At 49.0% G+C, this 12,787-nt stretch overlaps 3 protein-coding genes across 3 annotated transcripts; 2 read left to right on the forward strand and 1 right to left on the reverse strand.

The window, feature by feature from the left end:
• Window positions 1-584: 584 nt before the first annotated feature.
• Window positions 585-3,834, reverse strand: BP5553_06046 (uncharacterized protein; the record flags this gene model as incomplete). Its single annotated transcript, XM_032014669.1, has 2 exons — window positions 585-3,557; window positions 3,613-3,834. The coding sequence occupies 2 exons, from the start codon at window positions 3,832-3,834 to the stop codon at window positions 585-587; spliced, it is 3,195 nt and encodes a 1,064-aa protein (XP_031869350.1).
• A 300-nt stretch (window positions 3,835-4,134) lies between these two features.
• On the forward strand, window positions 4,135-7,784 carry BP5553_06047 (Condensin complex subunit 2; the record flags this gene model as incomplete). Its single annotated transcript, XM_032014670.1, has 5 exons — window positions 4,135-4,223; window positions 4,273-4,864; window positions 5,079-5,177; window positions 5,889-7,496; window positions 7,545-7,784. 5 exons carry the CDS (start codon window positions 4,135-4,137, stop codon window positions 7,782-7,784), a joined length of 2,628 nt encoding a protein of 875 aa, XP_031869351.1.
• Window positions 7,785-9,988: 2,204 nt separating this feature from the next.
• On the forward strand, window positions 9,989-11,538 carry BP5553_06048 (uncharacterized protein; the record flags this gene model as incomplete). The annotated part of the gene is made up of 2 exons (XM_032014671.1): window positions 9,989-10,271; window positions 10,331-11,538. The coding sequence occupies 2 exons, from the start codon at window positions 9,989-9,991 to the stop codon at window positions 11,536-11,538; spliced, it is 1,491 nt and encodes a 496-aa protein (XP_031869352.1).
• Between the last annotated feature and the right edge of the window lie 1,249 nt (window positions 11,539-12,787).

A 12,787-nucleotide genomic window follows, 5' to 3' on the forward strand; every position in this document is an offset into this window, starting at 1 on the left:
GATTCTCGAGAAGGAGATTCGAGCTTATAGTGTTTTGATGAACCACAAATTTATTCTTGTTCCCGAACTCACAGGGTATGAATTTTCGATTGAAACTCGAATAAACGACACCGAACACCGAAGACTTGAGGATCTGCCAATTTGCTATCAAGCAACTGCATAGTCTAGGTATTATTCGTGGAAACTCATTGATTTCGAAGTATTAGTTCTATAGAAAGAAGGACATCACCAAAGATGCGAGTGACGAAATGCCGAAACTCGAGAAGCTATTGGGCGGCCAAATAGTAGGATTGCGATAGTTGTACTGACCTAACGCGTCTTTCTCGTCCAGTACTGTATTAGTCGGTCCGAGGCAAAACAGAAGGGCAACAGACAGTTACTGACTATTAGCAAGCGTGATTATCCAGAGACTGTAAGTTAAATTTAAGTTAGCAACGAGTTTGGAGTAGCTCGGTATTTGACGTACAACCACATAAAAAAAATGTACACATTTATAGCTCGCATTGTTGCTATCCTGGTATCCAATCCCAGGTTGAGCCCACGCCATCCAAAAACGCCGTATCCCCATGTAAATATTCAAAGGTCTAAGACGTACTACCCACCCCACTAATCTCAATCCCTAGATTCAGCACCGTACCGACAATCCAAAGCGCAATCAGCCCCCATCCGATCCTACGACTCATAACCCAGTTATTAACCGGGACAGCAATAAGAAGTCCCACGAGCGTAACAAGTAATATGAACCCAGAGACCATTAGCGTCCTACTAACTTCGATATGATATGGCTTATACTTGATCTCCTTCCCGGGATGCTTCGTATGTTTATGATTCGCTTCCCTGATAGTTATATACAAGCCACTAACGCCGATGCCAAGTAAGATATTGAGCATCGGCCCTCCGAAACAGGCTGAGAGCGCCATGACAGGGTAGCCCAGACGGGCGACTGTGATGTCAGCTACGAGGTCGCCAAGGGAGTTTCCAACGGCGAAGATGGTGAGGCCGAGAATGGCGTCTGAGATGCCAAAGATGACGCCGAAGGCTTTGAGGACACCGACAACTTCATTGGCGATGGTAGAGATCCAGGCGATGGAGACGACGAAGCCGAGGAAGCAGAGGAGGAATCGGTATTTAGGGGGGTTATATGGTGTCGTGGTGAGGATGAGGATAGCGAATGCAATGAGTGAGACGAGGAGGGAGTAGAGAACTAGGCGGACGAGATGCCCTAAATCCGAATCGTCGGTGTTGGCCCATACGATGAGGACGGTAAACAGGGGCGCAGTGAATATTTGGACAGCGATTAACCAACGATTCCAGTCATTAGGTGGCAAATAGGGCGGTGCTTCGTCAAGACGCCTGGGAGATGGTGGCATTGACCTCTGCCTGGGAGAGGTGGGAGTTAAGTGGGAATGACGATGCATATCTTCAGTAGAGACGGCTACCTCGGCGGCACCATGGCCAGGATGACTGGGGTCGTGTCGTGGGTGAGGAGGATGTACGTGACTTTCCGTCGCCCGTCGATATTGTAGCCACTCAGGCTCTGCTTCTGATGATGGGCTGTCCGGTATTAGTAACGGCGTCATGTTTCTGTTTTTCCTTGAAAGGGGCTCTTGTTCGCCCAATACAGGTTCGTCTATATCTTCTTGTTGAGGTTCCGACTCAACGACCGGCAATGTAATCGCTAAAAGAAATATGCTTGGCGCTGATACTATGCTGATGAATTTGTCCCATATTGACTTGTCCTGCCATGTGCAGAGAGTAGGGAAAAGTGTAGACCGGAGGACATAAGGACTCGGCAGGAAGCGATAGGGCCACCACTTTATCGGCCTAGCCCCTGATTCAAGTTCCTGATCTGTGTATACTGATTCAGGAGCATACTCCGCTTCAGGTAATATAATACTGGGGGGTCGGGAGCTTTGACTTGTCAAGGGCAGCGGCGAGTCTGTGTATTCAGGAAATTGAATGCTTGGAGACGGGGCATGTAAGCCAGAGCTGTCTGTTGAAAGTGGCCCGGGGATAGATAGTCGGGGTAGCTGAGATCCTCTCGACTTGTCCCTTGGTGAGTATTGGTTGGAGTCGGGACTGGATTGCCTTTTCTTGCCAAAATCTACATGAAGATGCCGTGCCCCTGGGAACCCTTCCCCTGGCGGTGCTAGGCTATCATGCTTTCGCCTTTCAGTGGAACGAACTGGACTGATATCCCTAGAGCCACTCACGGAAGCCGGAGGGGTGAGGGAGATGGTCGGCGAAGGTGGTATGGACATATTGGTCGAAGTTGCCACCCCTCCAGGTGCTGGGGGGTCCAGCTGTTGAACTCGGGTGGGTGTCGCGGCAACAATTCCGATGTTTGGAATATTAGTAGCAGCAAGGACTGCATGGCCCTTGGTTATTGCACCTCCAGCATCATTCAAAGATACTGATCGAGCCCGTGAAACCGGGGCGGCTAGGTACGAGTCGTTTGGGTCTTCCGTCGGCGATACAAAATGACTAGATACACTATCCGAATATGGCACTGTCTCAGATTCAGATAGGCCATATTGTTGTCCAGTATTCGCCGTTATTGGATCGTCCGAATATCGACGAATGTTTGGTAGAGCGTGCGAGCCTCGCGACTTTTGGAGCGAAGAAAGGACAGACCGGAATTCTAAAGCACCAACCAAACTAGGTCGAATAGGGGTAATGGTATTTCTTCGGACGCCTCTGGGTCGTGTGACACGCATACTGCTCGCCATTTCCGCCGCTAAATGTAATCCTGCGTCTGTATCTTCATCACTGTCCGCACTTAGTTCGGACGCTTGCGCGGGACTTGATCCACGTTCTAGTGCACCAAAATCTTCCGAATCTCTGTAGCGTCTTTGTCCTGCCGGGGCATCCTCATCATAGAAATTATCCTGTTCTGCTTCAAGCTCATCATTCATCATAGCAAGGTAGTGGCCACGAGAGGCTGCCTCTCTCTCGCGACGCAGGCGCTGGCGATTTAGATACCAATGCCATATCACGACTATTGCCACGTAAAAGATGTAGAATCCAATCATGACACAGCATTCCCAGAGATGTAGAGCACCATCTGCGAGGAATATCATACTGAAACTCGCGGCTACAATGAAGAACCCGACATCCCTGACAAAGGTTTTCTTACCAACTTTGAATTCTCGTACTAGTGCCATTGATCCAGCAACAACAGCAGTTATGAACCCAGCCGCCCCAATCAATTCCCCAACTGCTAGACTTCCACTATTCGAGTTCATGGCTGCGAACGTTGAAAAAACATCTGGACTGCCGTTGCCAAAAGCTAAGAATGTAACTCCCGCCATGCTTTCGCTCATTCCGAGAATATTGGCGATCGTGGAAAGATTGATACAGAAAAAGTCCGACGCTGCGATTCCAATCATGGTAAAAAGAAGTGCCAGCCATAGAGCCAAAATCATGAACGCGAGAGGTTTAGCGGTACTAAGGTTGCAGTAGTATAAGGAGAGGTAGGAGAAAAGCCCAGCCTCCTCGTCCGGGCAATTGGCTTTGATGAAGGCACATTGGTCGTTGGCATCGTGAACGTATCGACACTGTAAAGCGTAGTGTTAGTATTTATTCCTCATGAGAAGCCTTGTTCTAGCATACTTCTTTACCACGCTCGAGAAGTGGCCCGACATCATTTCCCTCCAACGTTCGCCGGTATATAGCTTCATATCCAGGCCCTCTAATATATCTCGTGGTTTGAGCGGCGATAATGCTGCAGACTGCAAAGCCAGATATTAGAACGACCGTAATGTAGAATGCACGAAAGCTGAATTTCTGTCTTCGGTAGCGGGTCGAAACCGCATTTGGCGGAGCGGGCTGCATTGTTCATGCATGGTATACTCGCGGTCGAAGTGAGGTGCCGGTGAACGTTGCGCAAACAATCGAGCTTTGGTGACGAAGCTTCCAAGACGCCTCCTATGTACTGTACTGTACCCAGGTACTTTGCGATAAGGAATTGCGGGATAGATCGAACCTTGGAAGCTGGAGAAGCGAAGTGCCTTGTGCCTGAGGCAGGAATGTTGGTGGTCGTTGCGCCGTAAACAAATCGCGTCGCCTTTATTGATTCAAGATGTCAAGACTCTGCCTTCCCAACATAATGCACTCAGCACGTCACAGTTCATAATGCCTCGAGTCGCCCAAGCTCCGCGTCCCAATAACAGCAGAGCTGCATCTGGATCCATTGCGGCTTCCCCCTTTAAGTCGGGCGTTAAGTAAGGACCTGGAGAAGGTGCGCCCTTCATCATACTAACAACAATGTAGAATTCCACTCAACGATGATGCGCAAGAAAAAGCCAAAAGGATGCAATCACGACATGCGCTCCATGATATCCAAATGAACCAGATCAAGGCGGCAGCATCACCAATGCAGAGACTTTCGAATCTCGAACGAGCAGGCAGCTCGTCGCCGTCCTCGAATCCCAAAACACCGCGACACTCAGGTGGGAGGGAAAATGATCTTGATGGGCTCACGGTCGGGGGGAAGGCAGTGACGCCTATGAAACGCGTCCCTATCCTGGCCAATTTCGAAGAATGGATGAAGATGGCAACGGACAACAAGATCAATGCAGCCAATTCGTGGAACTTTGCGCTCATCGACTATTTCCATGATATGTCACTATTGAAGGAAGGAGATGGAGTCAATTTCCAGAAGGCCAGCTGTACGTTGGATGGCTGCGTCAAGATTTACACCAGCCGTGTTGACAGCGTGGCTACCGAAACTGGAAAGTTACTGAGTGGGCTTGCGGACAGCGGCAACAGTAAAAAGAAACAAGGCGAGAATGAGGAAGGCGAAGAGAGTGAGGAAGAGGTTGAAGATGAGGATGGAGTCGTCAGGAAGAAGCCCAAGAAAAGGGTGAGTCCATGGATCCATTTACTGTCCGAATGCTTGGCGACTGTGTTTATACTGCTTACCTGCGATGATTACACACCGGCACACCGTTATTTGCTATGTGCAAGGCACATGGTTGCATTGGTCGGCGCAAGTGCGCGTGGTTTTGTGAATGGAACGACAGCGCACAACAGAACAAGTATTCATTTAAGTAAATATCTGTCACATACGACCATAGACTGAGGAGAAATGGGCATCCCGTCCGCTCTGCCATACACAAGCCTCAGATCGGCAGATTAGTAGTTGGGTGGGTGACCACCAGCGAATACCTGCTGTTGTATGTTTTTTTTTGGTTTTTGATTTTTGACATTTGGAACGTATCGCGCGGTGGTTGCTTCATCTGTCAGTTTTTCTCCAGCGTTGATGTTGATGGAAAGTCACTGTATCTGGAAGTCAGGTCGTTGTGGTTTTGATTTGAACCTAAATTACCCTGCGTTCCCCACCATTTCCAGTAACGTGATTTAGCAGTATTTCGATGCTAGCTATATCTCATGTAAATTTCACAGATTAGTCTTGGTTTCGGACAGTTTTACTCCCTGTCATGAAATTAGTTTTTTGTGCACTGTTCTCGTTTTAGTGTTAATCTGCAAACTTCGGATTTGAGTTACACCAAGAAAACGTCCGTCCCGTGATATACCAAAACCTACTTTTTCTAAGGGCGTCGTTACCAGCATGAGATTGGCTTTTTCTTTGTGGTTACATGCGCATGCTTATCAATCTGGACGAGTCTTACTGGGAATCTGAGCCAAGCAAAAATCTACATCTATACTCCGTAGTCGTTTCGTGCCACTTTGATTGCCCAGTGGTGTCTTAGTTTACGCAGGATGTCATATTCGAGCCCCCATAGCATTCTTGACACCTATAGCGATGGTTACAAGCTGTTTCTATCGCGTGTCTACTGATTCACAGGGGGTTTTGGTGTTTCCATAACATTTCCCTTCTTGTATTCAGTATACCAGCGCAAGAACTACAATTAACTATTATCTAGGCCCAACGTTCGTCAGAAGCAACCCTGGCTAGCTCGTTTTCAGCGATTCAATTAAAGAAGTTCGAGCTCGAATTCTCGGTCGATCCTTTATTTAAAAAGGCTTCAGCGGACTTTGATGAAGGGGGAGCTAAAGGCTTATTGCTAAACCATCTTACGATCGACTCTCAGGGGAGAATTGTTTTCGATAGCAGTGATGATGCTGGTGATGCATCAGCCGAAGGGCAAGCTACTAGACGCAAAGACGATGCCCTTCAAGATGAGGACGAAGCCGAACCAGACTCTATGCTTAGCGTAGTAACCGAGGAGGTAGATAACGACGACGAAGATGTCGAAATTAATATCGAAGCGCTTGGGGCTAAATTTTTTCTGAACCTTGATCAGTTGGAAGGACAAGAGATTTGTCCGTCTTTAAAGAACTTTGATCTAGGAGATCCGTCTGGCTCAATGGATGTTCCTTTTTTGAAAGCCCCCGAGGATTGGCGACAGGAGAAGGACAAACCTTCAGATATGTCTGCTGTCGGCGATAAATCAGGCATCTTTCTCGATGATGACAACCCGATTGGATTCGAAGATGATGACGACGGCTTGCTAGGTAATTTTGATATTCCAGCGGATGCTGGCTTCGGCGAGGGCGGTGAAGCCTGGGCACGCGACGCTGCAATAGAGACTCGAATGCGTGTCCACGATGCTGGATTGGATAATGATGGGATGGGAGGTGGGGACGGTGAAGATGGTGAGGGGATGGGAAACTTGGATTCCGAGACTAACAATTATGCGGTATCATTGGACCATGGAGCAAAGATTCAGCCTGGACATGAGGATATCCTGAGCTATTTCGATGAAGCGCTGCAGAAAAATTGGGCTGGTCCCGAGCACTGGCGGATTCGAAAGATCAAGGACATCAACAAGCCTGCAACCACTGCAAAGGCGAGGAAGGATAAGGAGCCATTTGAGATAGACTTCCTGTTACCCCTGAGTGCCAACTTGGCTGAGACGATCTATACCCAAGCATCCTCCAATACGGTAATCTCGTTGCCCAAAAAGGATTGGAAATCGAAGACAAAGAATCTTCTACCCGACGACAAGCATTTTAATTCGAAGCAGCTTTTACGGCTTTTCCTGAAGCCAAAAGCCCGAATGCGCAGTCGCAGATCTGGATTTGGAGCAAAGGCCGGTATGTTCGGACAACTTAAGGAAGAAGAGGCTCCTGAGGGCGAGATGGATGAAGGATTCTGGGCGCGTAAAGAAGGGCCTACCGATCCTGATGATGTGGCAGCACTTCAGGGCGATTACGACGCGAATTTCTTCGACGATGGTTTGCCTATGCCAGGAGGAATTGACGACGATGACGACATGGAGTTTGCTGACGCTCGAGAACACTTCTCTCCCGGCATCGAAGGTGGGCAAGGTGGTATAGGTGGTATCAACAATATGCTAAATGGCGGAATAACTCAGGCTGCTGAGGGCGAAGGTGCCTTTGGAATGCAACTCGTTACTCAAAGCCGGAGGTTGAGGCCAGAATACGTGCAATATGCACGAGTGGCGAAGAAGGTGGATGTTAGAAGGCTGAAGGAAGAGCTATGGAAGGGCATGGGAATCGATACAGCTGTAAGTCGAGCCTCTTCTTTCTAGAAATGCCGCGCTAATACTACATAGGACCAGCCGCCTATCGAAGCAAATAAGGACCCAGATAGCACTCTTAAATTTACCACGGTCATGCAGAACTTGCGGAGTGTATATCCAAAGCAAGCAATGGATGACATCTCGACAAGCTATTGTTTCATTTGCCTGCTACACTTGGCAAACGAGAAAGGGCTCGTGATCGAGAAACAAGAAGGTTTGACGGAGTTGAGTATCAGGAAAGATCCCACGGCGGAGATCACTGTGGGCGGTTAATGGCTGCGCCGCATGATGGGCAGGTTGTAAGATGAATTGAATGACGGAGTTTGGTAACGGTACATGAGGTAAGTAAGGATAGGGTTGAAGGAAACGGATTGCTATGTCCTAGCATCTCAAGTTCAAATAGTGAGGCTCGAGGGCTCAGAACCCCCACAAAAACGCGATGAATTGAACATAGACACTCAAACAGTGACGATCACATATCGTATTCTTGGCTTGGGTACTGGCCGTAGGGTGAAACAAACCGATCGGGAGGATTTGGGGGTAGAGCAGTGGTTGTCGCCACGTGACATGAAACATTCTCGGAAGTCGGGATCCATGCGACAAGTTAATCAGCTATTATTATTCCATACTTCGTACACAGAGCATGCGGGACCGCAGACAACAGGCAACCTGACAGGTAACCACTTTGTTCTGACGATCCTCCACGGAAGCAAGCGAGCCAAGGTCCCAGGTTTATTATTTGCTACAGGTTGGGACTGTACGAGCTTAACCCAGGTGGGCTTCCTCGTCCTCAGCCACCCACCATCCATCCTTCCATGCATCTTCCCATATTCCACCGAATCCACGCCATTCTGCGCCTGCTCTTTTGCCATTTGCCAGTAAGTGCTCATATTTCTCAACTGATGAGCTGCCATTGTGGTTGCCCATCTCGCGGCTCCTTTCCTCGATTCTTCAGTGATCTTCAATCATGTGTTGCGACGAGCCACGCAGAGTCGCAGTGGGGGTACGGCCATACATACACGGACATATATACCCAAGGATGACCAGACGAACGACCATCGACCAGGATAATCAGCCTCCTTTTCTTACTCCTTAAGGTACGGAATAGATTCGTCCTAAAATTAGCCCGGTTTTCGCGAGGAGGCAAACTATTAGTGGTCGACAGCTGGAGCTACGACCGTAGGAGTTATCAGTCGCTCAATACTATGGAATCATATTATGAAGCACGAATTATACGTACGTTCGGAGTAATTTGTCTGCGAGAACTGTTCAACCTAATTATTGTGCGGCGAAACGAACCTAACGTTCAGGCCACTGGGCGAGAGAAGGTCGCGTTCCCTATTGTGGCTATGATCACCTTTGCTTACGGTGCCAACCTACCTGCTAACCTACGAAAGTGCGATCCTTCGCGTCTTTAGTGCATCACGATTCCCCAGATAATAAGCTAGGGACCTTGACATCAAATCAGTGCGAAAGAATGCCTCGAATGGAACATATACAGAAATAATCAAATTATACTACGCCCATCCGTCGTAGTAGTTGTCTATACGCCGTACAATAATCGCATTATTCGTAGGGCCAAGACGGAGTTCCAGCTGAACATTCTCCCTCTGTGAGGCGCCCAATGACAAGAGTTGACGGTTGCCAACATCGTGGTTTGTGGCTAATCTACAATCGATAGCGTCCAGCTTCCGCCCGAGCTGACAATAAAGTAGCCCATTGCTCACACAGCAGTACGAGCACGAAGTCCCTACTCGAGTACCAACGGGCGCTCGAGTACGAAGTATGTGCCGCAGCGTCTCAGAGACCAGCTACAATAATACATGCGAGAGCAGCGGTCAAACACCAACATACAGAGTAAGCTCCAACACAAACACACCGGCCGTTACCAGCATCAAAATGTTTGTTCCGCCTCCTGAGCAGCTTTCCGGCTCGCATTACTAGCTGCCCGTTTGGAAGGATGCGCTCCTCGAACTGCCAAACTGCACCGAGTTGCGTTGATCGGCAGTAGTAGTGCGGTGGGCACACTGAACATCCCGCTGTTGCAACCCAATGAGACACGGAGATGAGAAGGGGCGCAGTCCACCGAGTACTGGACCGACGGTACTGTTACCGTTCTTGAGCTTCTGTGTACACTGTGTACAGCCCTGAAGTCCCCCAGCCGTGAACCCTGAACTGAACGTCGCTGTGTTTGGGCGACTTGGGTGCCTCCGGTCCCATGCATGCAGCTGCAGGTGAGACTGAGACTTCCACTGAACGCCCTGCTCCCTCTGTCGTGGGAATCCTGCCCTGTTGTCTTTCTTAATGCTGCGATTCCCCCACACGCCGCCAGCTGAAGGCTTTCCTCTCTTGATCCCTTCCTGGCTTTTCGCGAGTGTGCGCCATCTGGATGAGGGTCTTCGAAATCAGATCCCTATTGTGTTTGGATTGTCGTCGCTTTATATTTTGTTGTTGATGTATGGAAGGCCTTCAGTGAGATGCGCATCAAGATCCTCAGCCTTGCCGCCCTCGGGCTGGCAGGCTTTGTCCATGGCCAGAAACGGAACGATGGCACCACATCTACAGACCTCTCCCAGCCGCCGGATGCCAACATCGATGCAACGATTGACCCGCCGAGTGATATAACGTTGGGATTGATGTCGTCAGTTAGGTTTACAATAAGAAGTTCAAGTATACAAATGCTTTCTATGTTGCTATGTCAATCGTCCGATGACATTCAGGATAAGAGCAGACGAGACATAAGAGCCCTGAACACCAATGGTAAGTTATGGTTGTGAATGCGCCTCAAGAGTATTTCAATCTAAGAGGTTGATGAACAGATATCTGCGTCAGTACCGATGATCGGGGAGGGAAAGGCCCAGGCACAGCATGTCCTGGAGCCTCTGTCCTGGCGAACGCTTTCACGACCGTGGAGTTTACCATCACCAACCGATCAATGCTTGTCGCCCCTTCCGACTCCGTCTACTACTTCTTTTGCTTAGCCCCCGTAGGGGGTGCTTGTGGCTCTTTCAGTCAGCCGTTTAATATCAACCAGCTATCCTCCTTTCCGTTACCACAATTGCGAGGAGTCTTTCCTGAGTTACCCATAACTCCTAGTTACGATAAACCACTGCCTTTCACGCTTCCAACGACAACGACGATGTCGTTCCCGCCGACCACAACACAGGCTTTTTCATCCCATATTATTGGAACTACGATTGGTGCTACTGTTACGGCCGCCCCAAACTCTCCAGCAGCAACCGGAGGGGTAGCCACAGGAGGCCAGAGCTCGGATGGATCCTCTAATAATAAGGGTGGCCTCAGTGTCGGTGCCAAAGTCGGAATTGCCGTTGGTGCTGTCGCTGTCGTTCTTATCCTCCTCATTTTGGCCCTGCTCTTCCTCCGCCGCAAGCACCGTCAACGAGGCGCCCCAGAGCAGGTGATGCTTAACCAGAGCTTGAATACGGACTCACGAGATCTTATCACCGAGAAAGAGATATCAGCCGGGTCATTCGATGCTCCTGTTGCCGCCTTTAGCAATTCATCTCCCACTTCCCACGTCCGACATCCGTCACTTTCCCCCTACGAAACGGCCCCATCCCGACCATACTCTGGGTCAGCAGCAGCTATACCTCGACGATCGCCAACCACCAACGTGTTTTCAGATGCTGTAACAGGCGCTTCCGCAGCCGCAGTCGGGGTGGCAGCAGCACCAACAACCACCGTCTCACGGGAAGTTAGCAATGCCTCTTCCGCAATAATAAGTCCCCGGTCAACAGCAGCAAGTCCTACCGGGAACCCCCATTTTGAGGAATACCACGATGTACCAGTATACGGAGATGCGCGACATTCACCACAAGTACATGCCGGGGCAAGTGGATCGCAACAAGCACAGCATCTAAGCGAGAGTGGCGACCATTCAAATTATAGTACTCTAAGTGCGGATGAGGCGGCGAGGTTAAGAGAGGAGGAGGAAGAGAGAAAAATAGACGCTGCGATCGCGGAAGCGGATCGCGTGAAAGCCTCCGGCCAACATGGCAGGTTATAGGACGTGGAGTTAGAAGGGAATATGCTGTTTGTTTTGAGTTGATTTAGCGGCATGGAGTAATTCTGAAATTATGTCTATACCTATGTATATATGGAGTGTTTTGATAGGATATAATGACACTACTTACTAACTTCATCACTCGGTAGTGAACATTTTTGGATAATGGTCAAGAACCAAAGTATGAATTGTTCTGCTCGTTATGAAGAGACGCTTACCTCACTTAGAAGAAGATCTGCGTATGTATGTTTAAGCAAATCTCATTGAGGCTTCTGAGTTTTACCCCCTCTAAATCCTGCATTTAAACACCCCTATCCAAAGAACCTCTAAAACAAAACCAACCCCCAAAAGCTACTCCTTGTAGATAAGCAAGATCCATACATGCAACACAACTAATATCAAGGGTAATGGCACAATGGAGGAATTTATAGAGAGGGTTGTGAGATGCAAGTTTCAGAGAGGTTAAGGCCTAGTATCAGATTACGTAGAACTTTACGGATAGCCCAATTAAAAGCGGGCGACCGCCTAACGTTCCAGCTCTTAGTATAAGAACTTGTATACATTCTGGGACAGGAGGTTTCAAGAAACGGTGTTTCACCGGCCCTAAACATCGTTATAAAATATGCTAAGAAAATTAGGTGGTAGGCTTGTAATGTTTAAGGGGCATTGGTATATGAACTTAAGAAGGACTGGTAGATAAGGACTTGGAACTACAATTTCATTATAATCACAGGAAAAACACTTGGATTATCCCCTTTTTTCCCATTTCTATAGCCCGTATATCTGGAACTTCCATTCGCCGCATTCCGATCTCTATAGCCAGGCCTCCCTCTGCTCTAGCACCTCTTCCTTCGGCTTGTAGTGTTATAGCCCTAGACTCCCCATCCCGTCATCTTAAAACCCTACGCCTTTTCGGCTCGCCTTCCTTAATATCTCTAACCTGCCCCTTCCGACTCCCAGCATGTAGTTGACAAATGCATAAAGCACGACTCTCATAAGATCTAACTACAGAAAACCATGGAGAGGATCAGGGGGTGTGCTGTATGATGTGCTGCACCAAAGCTTACCATCCCCACCGAGCGTGATAAATGGCGATTGAAGATTCGCATTTATCACCGGGCGGTGCCGCTGCCGCAGTGGCAGTGGCAGTGGGGATACCGATAGCATGGGCGGTACGCTGCAGTGCTGGCCCGAAGGAGAGGAGAGTTTGTTCGAGATGCATGGCGTGGAGGCCGATTCATGTGTGCTGGTG

The sequence above is a fragment of the Venustampulla echinocandica genome (genome assembly GCF_003357145.1).
Source record: "Venustampulla echinocandica strain BP 5553 chromosome Unknown scaffold_3, whole genome shotgun sequence".
In the NCBI taxonomy this organism is placed as follows: Eukaryota; Fungi; Ascomycota; class Leotiomycetes; order Helotiales; family Pleuroascaceae; genus Venustampulla; species Venustampulla echinocandica.